At 38.7% G+C, this 13,443-nt stretch overlaps 1 protein-coding gene across 6 annotated transcripts in view; it reads right to left on the bottom strand.

The window, feature by feature from the left end:
* The window catches only part of LOC108706615 (sorbin and SH3 domain-containing protein 2), a 163,783-nt gene that overhangs the window by 50,317 nt on the left and 100,023 nt on the right, over positions 1-13,443 (bottom strand). For all 6 annotated transcript variants that reach the window (XM_041579508.1, XM_041579506.1, XM_041579503.1 and 3 more), the window contains 2 exons: positions 2,081-2,147; positions 858-902 (listed from right to left, as the gene is read on the bottom strand). In XM_041579508.1, the coding sequence (XP_041435442.1) occupies positions 858-902; positions 2,081-2,147 (112 nt within the window). The remainder of the gene's footprint in view (positions 1-857; positions 903-2,080; positions 2,148-13,443) is intronic.

Raw genomic sequence — 13,443 nt, 5'->3', positions numbered from 1 at the left:
AAGAACTGTCCTACTGCTGCCCTCTTTATTGCTTCCAGACTAATCTTCTACTTATTCATTAGCTACAATGTAAAACATTAAATAGCCACTGAAACAAGTTTCTGTTTCTGATTTTTTGTTATGTACTTTGCTGGTTTTGTTGCCTTTCTGTACAGCCTATCTTCAAATGATGGGGACCTTCTTGCTTATAGCTGCTGATTGGCTACATCAAAAATATCATCAAACCACACATCAAACCACACAATCTGGACCACCAGACCATGCCCTCTTGCCCCCTTGGCTTTTTATAAGTGCATTATAAAATAACACGAATGTGATAGAAATAAGAAAAAACTGGATTCCAAAACAATGGGGCAAATCACAACAAGGTTTGCTTAAAGCTACTATTTTATTCACCCATGTTTGACTACAATAGGGGGCACAGAACTCGAAAAGTCTAAATAAACTCTTAATACAGGCCTTAAATATGAATTAAGATGTAAATGGCTATATGAAAATAAGTGGGAGGAAGAATAAAGAATATAGTTTGTGACTCATTTAATTCTCTTAGAGCCATGGAGATAAAAAAGGACCCAAAGCACCTGTACTAAAAACTGTAAATTCTATTCCATAAAAAGGCTTCACTTTAGCAGATGTACTAATTAACTGTATTCTAAGGAAATGATTGGCTGTATTTTATAGTTTACTGTAATCACACTAACTAAAACTAAAGAACTGTCCAAAGAGGATAGATTTGTTGTGCAGAACTTCTAAGTATGGAATAGACTCCCTACATTCATGTGAGTCACTGTGCCAAGAAAGTTTTGCCTCTTTCTACATTTGCTTGTAAAATTTCAGCAAAGAAAACAATAACCTACCTGCACTGTATGCATAGGCTGTGCTAGGAAAATCCATGTCATTGTCTGCAAAATCAAACAAGATAATTCCCTTTAATAAAGCAACATGTCATCTTTGCAACAAAAAAGAAAGACAAATGAGTTTAACCTTCTCTTTTATGCTTCATGGTTCACTCCCTGTTATGGCTCATCTACTCTGTGAGCGATGGCATCCTCATTTGTTCAACTCACTTTATACTTTATGTTCTTGTCATAATCACATATTCTAATGGTATGGGTTCTAGAACAGAAGCCAGTTTAACTCTGTCACCAGCAGCCATGGCTCTGGAAGCAGACAAAACAAACTGGCAAAACTTTCAAGTTTACTGGAATAATGATCTGACTTCCAGCTCTCAAAAATGCTGAATTGATGCAGTGCTTTTTATTTTTATATAACGACAACCTTTAATAACTAAGAAGAGCTTATTGTATTTAATTTTCAACTAAAGAATTCACTCTAACTATACTAAATTCATTATTATAGTAAAACTATAATACCCAACTATGTTGGGTATAAATTGTGTAATCATTTTTATGTACAATAAACTTTTTTGATCAAGAATACCCCGTGTGTGTCATTTTTAAATGACCATTTGGGTGCTTTGAGAAGACATCCTATAATATAATTACCTTTCTTTCCTTTTTGGTATGTTACTCCTATCTGATTACTTTTTTTCATATTGTATACTATACAATAAGCATTCTCACTACAAGACCTTACTATGATAATGGATAATAATACGTGCTACTAAAATCCAGATTCGGTGTGGTGACTTAGGTGGTGCTCTGCCTGGGAACTCTGTTGCTCAGGGGTTTCAATTACAGCCAGAACAAGAAGGGAATAAAGTGTACTTGAGAAAGGGGCTAGATCCTCCGTAGTGTGGAGATCTCAATAAACCAAACATACAGTATTTAGCACATTTTGCATGCGTGAGTGCCATCTGATTCCCTGCTTGTTCTGGCAATAATAATAATAAGTGATCTTACACTTTTCTCCTGCAGATCAATCTTGCAAGTATGTTTTAAGCACTCAAGTAATATTAATGTAGTTATATTTTCAAGGGTGCACAAAGTAATAATCCTTTTTGTTTTCGATTAATAGAAATATAAAAACAAAACATTTTTTACACAAAGCAGAAACCCTTAAACAAGCCTAAGTAACAAAAGTTCAAGTCACATTTTTTAGAAAGTAACTGCAGACATACCTGGTTTATGAACCACGTGAATCTGTTTGAACATGGTCTTGTACCAATCCTTTGGTCGGTCAACTGTCTGGTGAAGAAAAAAGGAACGCCATCAAAAAAAGTTGACAAAAGGTAAATTTGTTCATTGTGTGTAAATCAATTAAGAATTATATGCCATACCAATAAACTGAGAAAAGCTGACAGGTCATCAGACAGTGATAATGAATTCTCTCTGAATAAATCCATTTCTTCAGATTTCTCTCTGTCTGTCTATCTATCTATCTATCTATCTATCTATCTATCTACCTATCCTCTCTTCAGCAGATCTCTGTGAACCTGGTATTGGGTGTGTTAGATAAAGTTACTGTGAAATGTTTCCCTGACACAATGCCTCCATAACTTATCCAACCAGTTGAACCACAATCCCACATGCATGCCATCCTGTTATCTTTAAAGAGCGCAATTAGATATCATCAGTTTCTTCAGTAAGATATTATTTTCTTTTAATGACTTCAGAGAGTCTTGCTACACACAAAACAAAGAATTACAGCAGCCATTGCTTACCATGATAAAGCTTGCAATTCAGAACAGAGCAACTTGGGTTTCATTCATTGAACCCACCCCCAACCCATACCAGTACCAAAAACCTAAAATATACTTCCTTAATTATTTCCTATACACACAACTCACCCTTATCATAAAACAAATGTGCCAACATGGAAAGCAAAGGAAAGTGGATATGCAGACAAAAAGGAGGTAGAACACTTTGCCAGAAGCATTCTAACCTGCAGGACCACACACCAACACCCACAACATGGGAACAAGTGCAGTCCTGGGTGGAATGGAACTGCAGACTGGTAGTATGCTCCTTGACTTGACAGATTCTGTTATTTGTAAATAATTTCACTTGTGTAATGTGTTTGTCAGCATTTCCTTAGCACCCCAAGTTTTTGTGGAATACTGAGAGTTTCGTGATGTACAGTGGGTGCATGGTGATTTGCTCAGGACACAAATCCTTTAGTTTTCTTCTAATATTCTAATACTGATGTTATTTTAAGTTAGTTATTATTATTCCAATTCTTATATAACAGATAATGTGCCAGATTCAATCTGATACATGTACAAAAAAAGGTATATCATAATTTAACTCCAAATTTAACCCACATACTTGGATTGAGTTTTCATGAGATAAAGAATATATTTTTCTCACTGAAATGTGTCTGGCTCAATTCCTGGAGAAAATAACCATCCATATTTCTCTGCAGCTTCATACACAGTGTATCCAATAAAGGTGTAGTGCATGTATCTTATTATCCACTCTAACTTCATAACAATTTGCTTGACAAAAGAGCTGAAATGCTTGGAAAGCTCATTCTGGTTATTATTTCAGTAAGATTTTACTTATTTTTTTATGTTAGAAGTTACTTACCCTGTAAGAAGTGTTTGCCAAAGATAAAACCTGATTGTTTCAGTCTGTCACTATATTTACTTAATATAGAACCACATATTTTATTGTATTATTTCTTACCACCATCACCAACAATCTATTCCAAGTATTGGACAATAAAATTCCATTTACTGGCATCCAATACAGACAGCCTTTCTGATTTTTTTTTCATTGCCTTAATAGATACCTGCTACCAAGATAGCCACAGTAAAATAATGGTTCCCTGTCTGAAAGGCCACACTTTTGTCATTTGCATTAATTACTAGAAGAAGGCCTCAATTATGGTGAAGTTTAGCAACCATAGTCAGTGCAGCTGGTCCTGCCACATACAGGAGTTGTGCTGCTTTGTCTGCAATTAGATCCTTATACATACTTATTAGATTTCAATGAGTAATTAGCCAGGCAGCAGCTATGTGAAAGACCAGAATTTTGAGCAGTTTCATGAGCACAAGCTAATAGCACACCCACGAATAAAAGGGTTCAGTTGCTACTATACAAAATCTATTCCTTGGCATGCTTAAATCTAGTGCCCCATCATCAAAAGCCTATTGGCACTGTTGAATATTAAGGGTTTGTAAAAATGAAGTCTTGGCAAGAACAATTGGCCAAAACTATTTTTTGTATCAAAAATATGACTATATATGTTTGCAAACCTATAAATCTGGATAAAAAGAGAAGTATTGCAACATACTACTTAATGGTTTAAATGGCTTAAAGATTTAACAAAATCTGTTAATGTGATGAACACACACAAACTGCATTCACTCGACAGTAGGTAGAAAGGAAAAAGTCCATTGTCTGGTACTAGACTTTGTGCCTCTTATAAGTAGGGATGTAGTGAACGGCGGAAAAAATGTTCGCGAACATATTCGCGAACTTGCGTCAAAAATGCGAACGGTTTGCGAACGTCGCGAACCCCATAGACTTCAATGGGAAGGCGAATTTTAAAAGCTAGAAAAGACATTTCTGGCCAGAAAAATGATTTTAAAGTTGTTTAAAGGGTGCAACGACCTGGACAGTGGCATGCCAGAGGGGGATCAAGGGCAAAAATGTATCTGAAAAATACATTGTTGACACAGCGCTGCGTTTTGTGCTGTAAAGGGCAGAAATCACACTACGTCACTCAGGTGATGTTTCTGGACACGGAATGTGAAAAAGCTCACACAGCTAGGTGGCACTTGGTTAAAGACTGGGCAAACAATGCCTGCAAGGGCAACGTATACAGTAGTGGATACGGAATATATTATTGCTGCTGTAAAAACATCACTCAGGTGATGTTTACGGACACGGAATTATTATTGTTATTTAGACAGAATGTGAAAAAGCTCACACAGCTAGGTGGCACTTGCATACCTCCCAACTGTCCCTCTTTTGACCACTCAACCCCCTGTCGCTCTTTTGTACTGGAAAGTCCCTCTTTTCTCTGCACTGAACAGCCAGAAAAAAAACAGTTTCTAACTTAATTAGCTTTTGGCAGAGAGCTCAGAACAGCTAACAGGTGCAAATAAGATACTTTGTAACAATTTTGACTCTGGTTGGTGCTGGTAGTGGTGAACTACTAGGAGGAGCAGCACACCAGTCCCTCTTTTCTCTGAACTGAACAGCCAGAAAAAAAACAGTTTCTAACTTAATTAGCTTTTGGCAGAGAGCTCAGAACAGCTAACAGGTGCAAATAAGATACTTTGTATCAATTTTGACTCTGGTTGGTGCTGGTGGTGGTGAACTACTAGGAGGAGCAGCACACCAGTCCCACTCCCCAACACAGCTAGACTAATAGCACTGGGCTCTTACAGTAGCAAAGTAAAAAAAAACAAAAAAGAAAATAAAAGCAGTCCTTACAAGGACTATTGGGTTATTACAGCAGTCAGCAGATGAGATAAGAAGAGATCAGTGCCCACAGCAGCTACATACAGAGCACTGCAGTAGAAGGTAGATTACTAGCCAGCAAAGCTACCTAACCTAAAATGTCCCTCAAATCCCTGCAGAGTTCTGTCCCTACAATACAGAGCAGTATCAAGTAGATTACTAGCCAGCAAAGTTACTATCAACTGTCCCTCAAATCACTAAACAGCTCTCTCCCTACACTAGCTCTTCCAAGCACACACAGGCAGAATGAAAAAACGCTGCAGGGCTTCAGTTTATATATGGAAGGGGAGTGGTCCAGGGGGTGGTCCAGGAGGGAGAGCTTCCTGATTGGCTGCCATGCATCTGCTGGTCTGGGGTGAGAGGTCAAAAATAAGCGCCAGCTAAGGCGAACCCAAATTGGCGAACGTCGCGCGACGTTCGCGAACATTCGGCGGACGCGAACAGCCGATGTTCGCGCGAATTAGTTCGCGGGCGAACAGTCCGCGACATCCCTACTTATAAGTGAAACTTCTTTTCCCAGAATCCATAGAAATGACATTTACTTTATTGAAACTGCTTTGTGGCGTAACTAGACTGCACCAGGCCCCCCTGCAAAAAGATCTTTGGAGGGGCCTGGCGCACTGTGACCTCCACGCTCTATTCCTCACCCTGTGTCTACCCACTTCCTGCCCCATGACTGCCTACTTCCTGCCAGTGCCAGAGTCCCCCGTCAACCTGTGTCCCCCTTCCCTGCCGCAGTTAAAAGAATGACTGGGGAGGGGGTATTCTTTTTGGCTATAAAGGGAGCAAACCCTGTGGTCCAGCCCCCTCCCCCATGGGGTCTGCTTCCACTACAGTTACATTACTGCTTGAGGTATTGTTAATTTCAAAACATGATGCCACATAACGAGAGTGCACAGAAATAACAGAAACCATAGATATTTCTTAATAAACACAATAATTATTTTTACCACATGCCAAATTCATTGAACTCATGTTGAAAAGGGGAGTATCTTTTATCTTTTACATGTTGAAACCTGATATTAAACTGATTTTAAATATTCTACAACATTGTCTTTGCCATAGAAGTACATCTGATTCCCCCACGTTTTTCTATGAGGGGGCTGCCATATTTGTGCTCTCTGACTCTGACAGGTTGGAAAAAAAATAAATTTTGGGAACTTCAGGTAACAATTATTTACAAAACAATTGGAAAATGATCAGCATTAACCATAGGTAACTTTTTATGTACTTTAATATTTTTTTCATGTCAGAATCACTTTGTGATAGTGATGTGGGAAAGTGAATTAATGAGTCTCCATGGTGTGTTTGCACCAATGCACAGTGATAACAAATGAAAAAAAAATGTGTATATTTTTGCTACTCTGTTGCTTGGGACATACTCCAGCACATTTATATGCTTTTCTTATTTTGAATGTCTCTTTCACTTTGTATTTTATTTATTACTATTTTAATAAACAATGCTTAATATGTCATATTGACACAATACAGTCACCCTACTAAATTAAGAGTTCTGCATTCATGGGAGTCTCTATCTATTTCACGTTAACTCAACCAAACAAATAAGTCAAGGCAGACTGAACTCGATTAACCCACAGTCATTTCAAACATTATTTATAATTATACCATGGTGAGGATGGAAATTGATCAAATGAGATTTTAACAAATTGCTAAGTTAACACCCATGGAGCCAAGAAGTCTAATCAGCAAGGTGCCCCAAACACAAGGTCAGACTACATAGAGATGAGTTTGATTTGTCTTCTAATTATCTTATTCATAGTTTTACAAAATACACATAGTTCTAAATAAAATACAATTAGCTGAGGCACCAGTAGAGCCAATCAGTAACATATTAAATACATATATATATATAAAGCTTGATCATCTTTATGGGAGTGCTAGAAAACAGGGGAAAAAAAAACTGAAAGAAAAAGGATTTCAGGCCTATACAAGTCTATGGAAAACATAAACAAAATATAATGAAATAAGAAAAAATTATGGCAGCATTCTGCCATTCAAAAACATTTCTGACTTAAAATTTAAATGGGTATTAAATAGTGTTGCCACCTGGCCTGCCTAGGGCTGGTATAACAAATGTTTTCTGGTAAATTTGTATTAACAATCCAGTCAATCCACCCCTGGCCTACTGCCAATCCGCCCCTTTCTCCCCTTCTTAGCCTTAATGCTTGCAAATTCCCTCTCAATTCTAGGCTTGATGACACAACTATGTCTGAGTGATGTCATGAGTCTGCCCCATGTTACAGTCCTGCGCAGAAGCAATTTCTAAGACCCGGACCCGACCCGACCCGGACCCGCAATCCGCAGCCCGTGACCTGAACCGCAACCCGCATATTTACCCACTTTGATCCACTACCTGACCCAGACCCGCAACTGCCTTATCGGCAACCCGACCGGCAACCTGCCGACCACCATCAAACAGGAAGTGATGGTGCTGCAAACCGGAAGTGACGTCATCAAAAGTGGGCAGGTCAGAAACAAGTTTTTTTAAAACTTTAAAAGGAGTAAAATATAGACAATATTACATAAGATAAGAAATTTAGATGAGACCTGCAACCCAACCCACGCCCCGCAGCCCTGCAGCCCTGCAGCCCCACATCTGTACCCGCACCTGAATATCCTCCCCTCATTCAGCAGGATGCCCACTTTTTTGCGGGTAACCCACAGGTACCCGACCCGCTGCAGGACTCTACCCCCATGTCAAAGCACAGCTCCACCCATTTAAATCACAATACATCCCCCTGTGGACCAGTCCCCTGCCCTAGCTGGTAAAGCTTATATTATAAAGTTGCAGCCCTAGTATTATACCCTTTGTTCAAAAGGGCTTGTGCAGAACAACTTTTTGATTGTTATAATCACAAAAAATATATGTCTCAGTTGTTTTTAGTCGTGTGCTAAACTAGGCAAACAGGGAAATTGAAACGACTCCATGTTTGGTGAAGGAGATGATTAAATTACCAGCGGATAGATAATCCAGCTGCATAATGAACTTCTGCTAACAAAACACAGAGGGTGACTAAAGGCAGGCTGCATACTGAAAATTACACCACTAGATTTTTCATGATTAAAACCACAGGCAAAACTTATGTTCAGCTCAAGCTTAATTCATTGAGTGCTGTATACTGTTTAAGATTACATATCATATTGTTTTAATAGGGCCTAGATTAGGTTCAACAGTTTGGAAATTTGCACTAAAATGGTGCATTGGCAGATACAATTCTAAAACCTGCCCAGTTGATAGACTGTTATCCATAATACATAAAGGCAGGATTGTTAGCGTACATGTATAAAAAAAAAAATCCATGACCATCTTAAAGATGGCACACAAAAGCAGATATTACTGCTTTGTCTTCTGGCAGACCTGGAAAACGTCCGGCTACATAGGTGCACAGCACATGCCTACAATTGTTTGTATAGTCAGCTGGACAAGCAAATGACAGAGGAAGCAATTCCTCTACTTAAGATGTTATCATATGCAATCATCATCTGAACTAATTTGCCAAAATAACTAATTTGGAGAGATTCCTATCACAAAATGTGGAGACCTAACACATACCAATTTGGCAGAAACAAGCCAAACCTGTTGACTGTAATTGTTTGTAGTCAATTAAAAAGCAAAGTATCAGTAGATGAGCTATCAGAGGGTGCTTATAATCATTAACAACTTCAGAGCCATCTATCACTCATGCAAAACCCTATGTGCCTTCATTTGTTAATTATTGTTATACCTCAAGGTAATAAAACACAAGAAATACATCTAAGCCTTATTCTATTACTTGCATAATTGCAATACCTGTATTATTTTAGCGAATAAACAAAATAAACCTTGCAAAAAAGAAACCAATGCTAATGAACCTTTCATGCTATTAACAAATTAAATAAAATAGAATGCCTTAAGGCAAAATTAATATTCTGGCAGTCATAACAAGCATTGCAGATAACTTGGCACATAGGATGGTGATTAGCAGTTGCCAATTTTTTTTTCTGGCTGCCAGCGTCACATATGTTTTATTCTCTCGGGCAGTAATTGTTCAGTTTTTGTATTTTAATAGAGACCAACTTAAAGGGCTTTCTTTAGTGAGAGCAGAGCAGAACAGTTTATTAGTGAAATACTTATTTCAGATCTAAAAGGTATCTGAATTATAAACTAAGAAACCAAGCTTGCAATCTGCCATACCATTTTTAAGATGGAGATATAGGAAATGATCCATTTTGTCTTGATTGTGCAAGGCTGGCAGATCTTTGGCCAAATGTGGTGGCAAAACAGATCTAATTTCATAATTTGCTCCAAGAGTGTGTGCATTCCCAGAATTTTAGAAGAGCAGATTAATGGGCTGTTCCAATTTATACATTTATTTCATATTTATATGATTATAACTAGACTGTTGTGATGGCACCTACTACCAACACTGGGCCCAATTGTTTTGTTTATCACCAATCTTTGTTCTACTGTATATGCAATATTATGTATAATTAACCGTTGGTTGCAAAATTGTATCAGTGTTTTTTGTCAAAATCTGAAGGTCTAGGTTTTTTCTCACCTTTCTGTAGAAGACAATTAGATTTGTAAGGCAGACCCTATTCTAAAACTGTCCTGCCAAAGATGTCAAAACTAAAAGGCCTTTAGTTTATTGGCTGAGAACAGGATCACTCTTTGAATAACATCAACACATAAACAATATCTTGGTACAATGCCAGATATTAATGAATTATGAATAACTAGTGCAAAGTGTTCTGGTCTATTTATTAAACCTCAATTGTATCCCCTTACAAATTTAAAAAGTTTGTGGTTTAATAAATAGGCCCTAGAGGAAAACATAAATTTGAATTTTTCAAGATTTATTTTTCTCCGAAGCTGCTAATATTCAGAAAAATATTCTAGCTACAACCTGTCAAAATTATGCAGAAGTCAATGGCAGATGGTCCCTTTAATGCATGCTTCTACCTTCAGCATTCTCAATTTACCAGACTCTGATACCAAGGGCTCTGCATGTAAAAATCAGTGCTATTGGGGTCATGGTCTGAATGGTGACCTGAGCAGTAACGCTTTCCGGAGCTCTGCAGTTTCTTATCATGAAAATCCATCTGTACCACTGGATACAGGGCAATATTGACCCCCCTCTAAGTGTGATCGTACCCAACACACTGCTGACACAGAAAGTAACAAGGTGCAATGGGAACAGAGTGAGGTGATGGCAAAGCTGGAACAACATGCAAGATGAGAGTGCCAAGATGGTGAAAGCATTACACCTAGTGATGCTGAAGAATGAGATTTCCCCTCCCTGCCGCTTGCGATTGCAGACCTGGAGGTGCAGCTCTTAGTGGGTGCAATGATAGAATGCTGCTCAGCAATTTCCACTAAAATAGAGGACTGATCTCTCCCTCATCAAAGCAGAACATAAAGTCCTACGGGAAAGGATGACTGAACATCAGAGTTGTAGGCCTACCAGAGAGCTTGGAGAGGCCAGATCAAACCCTCTTTGCTGAATCCTGGTTGCGTAACCTACTACCAGAGGCCAAATTCTCACCCTGCTTCATAGTGGAGAGAGCCCATCAGGTTCCCAACTGAGCTCTGCCACCAGGTGCACCACTGCCTTCATAACCCGCACGGCTTTACTCCTCCACTGACTTCCCCCACAAAGGTGGCTTCCACTCACCCTCGGGCTGCTTAAGTGGTGAACTTGTTAACCTTTATGCTATCTCATTGTATCTGATTGAACTTGGTGGGAATGACTTTAGCTAATATACCTGGGGTGCAGAGCTAATACTAACCCTCCATGTGGAGGGCGAGTATGAGGAGGTGGGCCGCATAAAGCCGTTGCTGACTTATTAGGTCTCTGCTGTGGACTTCACAGTGGGCCTAACCCAGGTAGCAGAGCTGAACATTCTCAACACGATCACACAGGTGCACCATCCTGCGAAGCTGCCACAGATTACCAGCTGATAATGCTGAAGAGTTATGTGAGTATTTTTACAAACCGGTTGAACTACCCCTGGTAAATGTTATAACTGTTACATGGTTTATTGTTATGGGAACTGAGACCTGTCCAGTTTGGTGACAGGTAGGGATAATCAAGGGCTATGTATATAGTTACCCCACCTCCTCCACCCACCGCTTAAAGGTATTGTACACAAAGTGCTACTTCTAATGGAAACATGCTGTAATTTCTTGCTATAAAAATGGCATCATTTAAGATAATAGCATTGAATGTCAGAGGCAGGAATGATGGATTTAAATGGGCATTAATATTTGACTATATCAAGCAATATGCCCCTCACATACTGATGTTACAAGAAACACACCATATAAGTCAAAGGCTCCTTTCTCTGAAGCGACCGTGGGTTGCCAATACTTACCACTCAACATTTTCATCTCATGCCAGAGGCACCTCCATACTAGTTAGGAAAAACCTCCAGTATGACCTTATTAATCTAAGTACAGATCAATATGGAATATTCATTATTTTAGCTAGTGAAATTGCACACCAGATCTGCTTACATGCCCCCCACTGCTGTCACACACATTGCTTGACCTGATTATGGCTAAACTAGCCATGCATTCATCTGCTCCAACAATGATTCTAAGGGAGTCATTTCGCACAATGACAAGCTAGCAAAATGGGTAGATGCAATGGGCCTTACAGATGTATGGAGATTTACATACCCTGAGCGTTTTCATGTTACTCATCCTCCAATAACACCATAACCTGGTATACATTTGGCTTTGGCCATAGGTGACATTCTAAGCAGGGTACAGATGATCCAGTTCCTCCCAAGGGGCATCTCAGACCACACTCCCTTAATGTTCACATTAGACCTCCTCCCCGACCTGCCTAATAAACATGGCAGCTTATCCCCCTTTGGCTCTCACGTGATACTGTTTCAGTGGTAATGCAAAAAATCAGGGCTATCGGCTTTACTTCAATAAGCATTCTTTTTTTTTTAATTTAGAATTTTTGTTGCTTTTTTGTATAGCTGACTTGCCTCCTTGTAATTAATAAACCTTTTAGGTAACTTGAATATTACCAATTTCCATGCTAACCATTCTTTATATTAAAACAGAGGTTTTGTTCACAGAATAAGATGAACATACAGAGATGTATTTGTTTAGTAGTGGCATTTATTTCTATTTATCTTCTGTGTGTAACTCTATGACAAGACTGTTCCACTTAATATGCTGCGGAGTTGCCCTTATCCTGCTATACTTGCACTTCTATCATATGTGGTGTCTTGACTGCCACTGACATAAAGCAGTTATCAAAACACTGTTTTTTTACCAGTTCCCATAAAGATCTATGGGAAACAAGCTAGTTGAAGCACACACAGCCATGCAGATGGGGCTCTATTTAGAAAGCATAACCTTTGTGTTCAGAGAGGACTTCCTCTGTCTCTGCTATATGTAATTAACTAGTACATTTCCCATAGTTCTCAGTGGGAAATAGTAACACATGATGAGGGGTGTTTTGACTGCTGCTGTTTTTCAACTGGAGAAAACAGCCTGAGCCCTTATTGCCATTATCATTACTTTAATAAATTGTTGTGTTGAGTCTTGTGTGGCATTTTGGTGTTGAATACTAAAATCAAAGTCTAATTATCAGTTCCTCAAAAAAACACTCTTTCAACATCAATGGTTTCACTTCTGATGTTCCAACACATAACTCCCCCCATCATGTTTAGTGATGTGAGGAAAGAAATGATACTCCAAGGAATCTCTGGCTGGTCCGAACCTGTCAAGCCTGGTTATTATGTAAACCTTTATCTGCACGCAGACAGCACCAGCATGTGTCTATCAGCGGGTATGAAACCCACATCAAGGATAAACTGTCTTTTTTGCATAACTGTTATGTCAATAAGCTAGAGACATTTTAAAATATACGGTAAAAGTAGGCTTTTGAAAAACTGAATTACAGACCAGGAAAGAAAATAAACTGGCAGTTATTGATTTTAGTAAAGAACGAGAACCTGCAGTACCATAGGGAGATGGGAAATTACATTTGCTACAGCAGAAGTAATACATATTTCTTTTCTAAGAAAAAATTAAAGAGCCCTAATA

The sequence above is a fragment of the Xenopus laevis genome, chromosome 1S, assembly GCF_017654675.1.
Source record: "Xenopus laevis strain J_2021 chromosome 1S, Xenopus_laevis_v10.1, whole genome shotgun sequence".
In the NCBI taxonomy this organism is placed as follows: domain Eukaryota; kingdom Metazoa; phylum Chordata; class Amphibia; order Anura; family Pipidae; genus Xenopus; species Xenopus laevis.
This window is presented reverse-complemented; position numbering and strand designations above follow the sequence as displayed.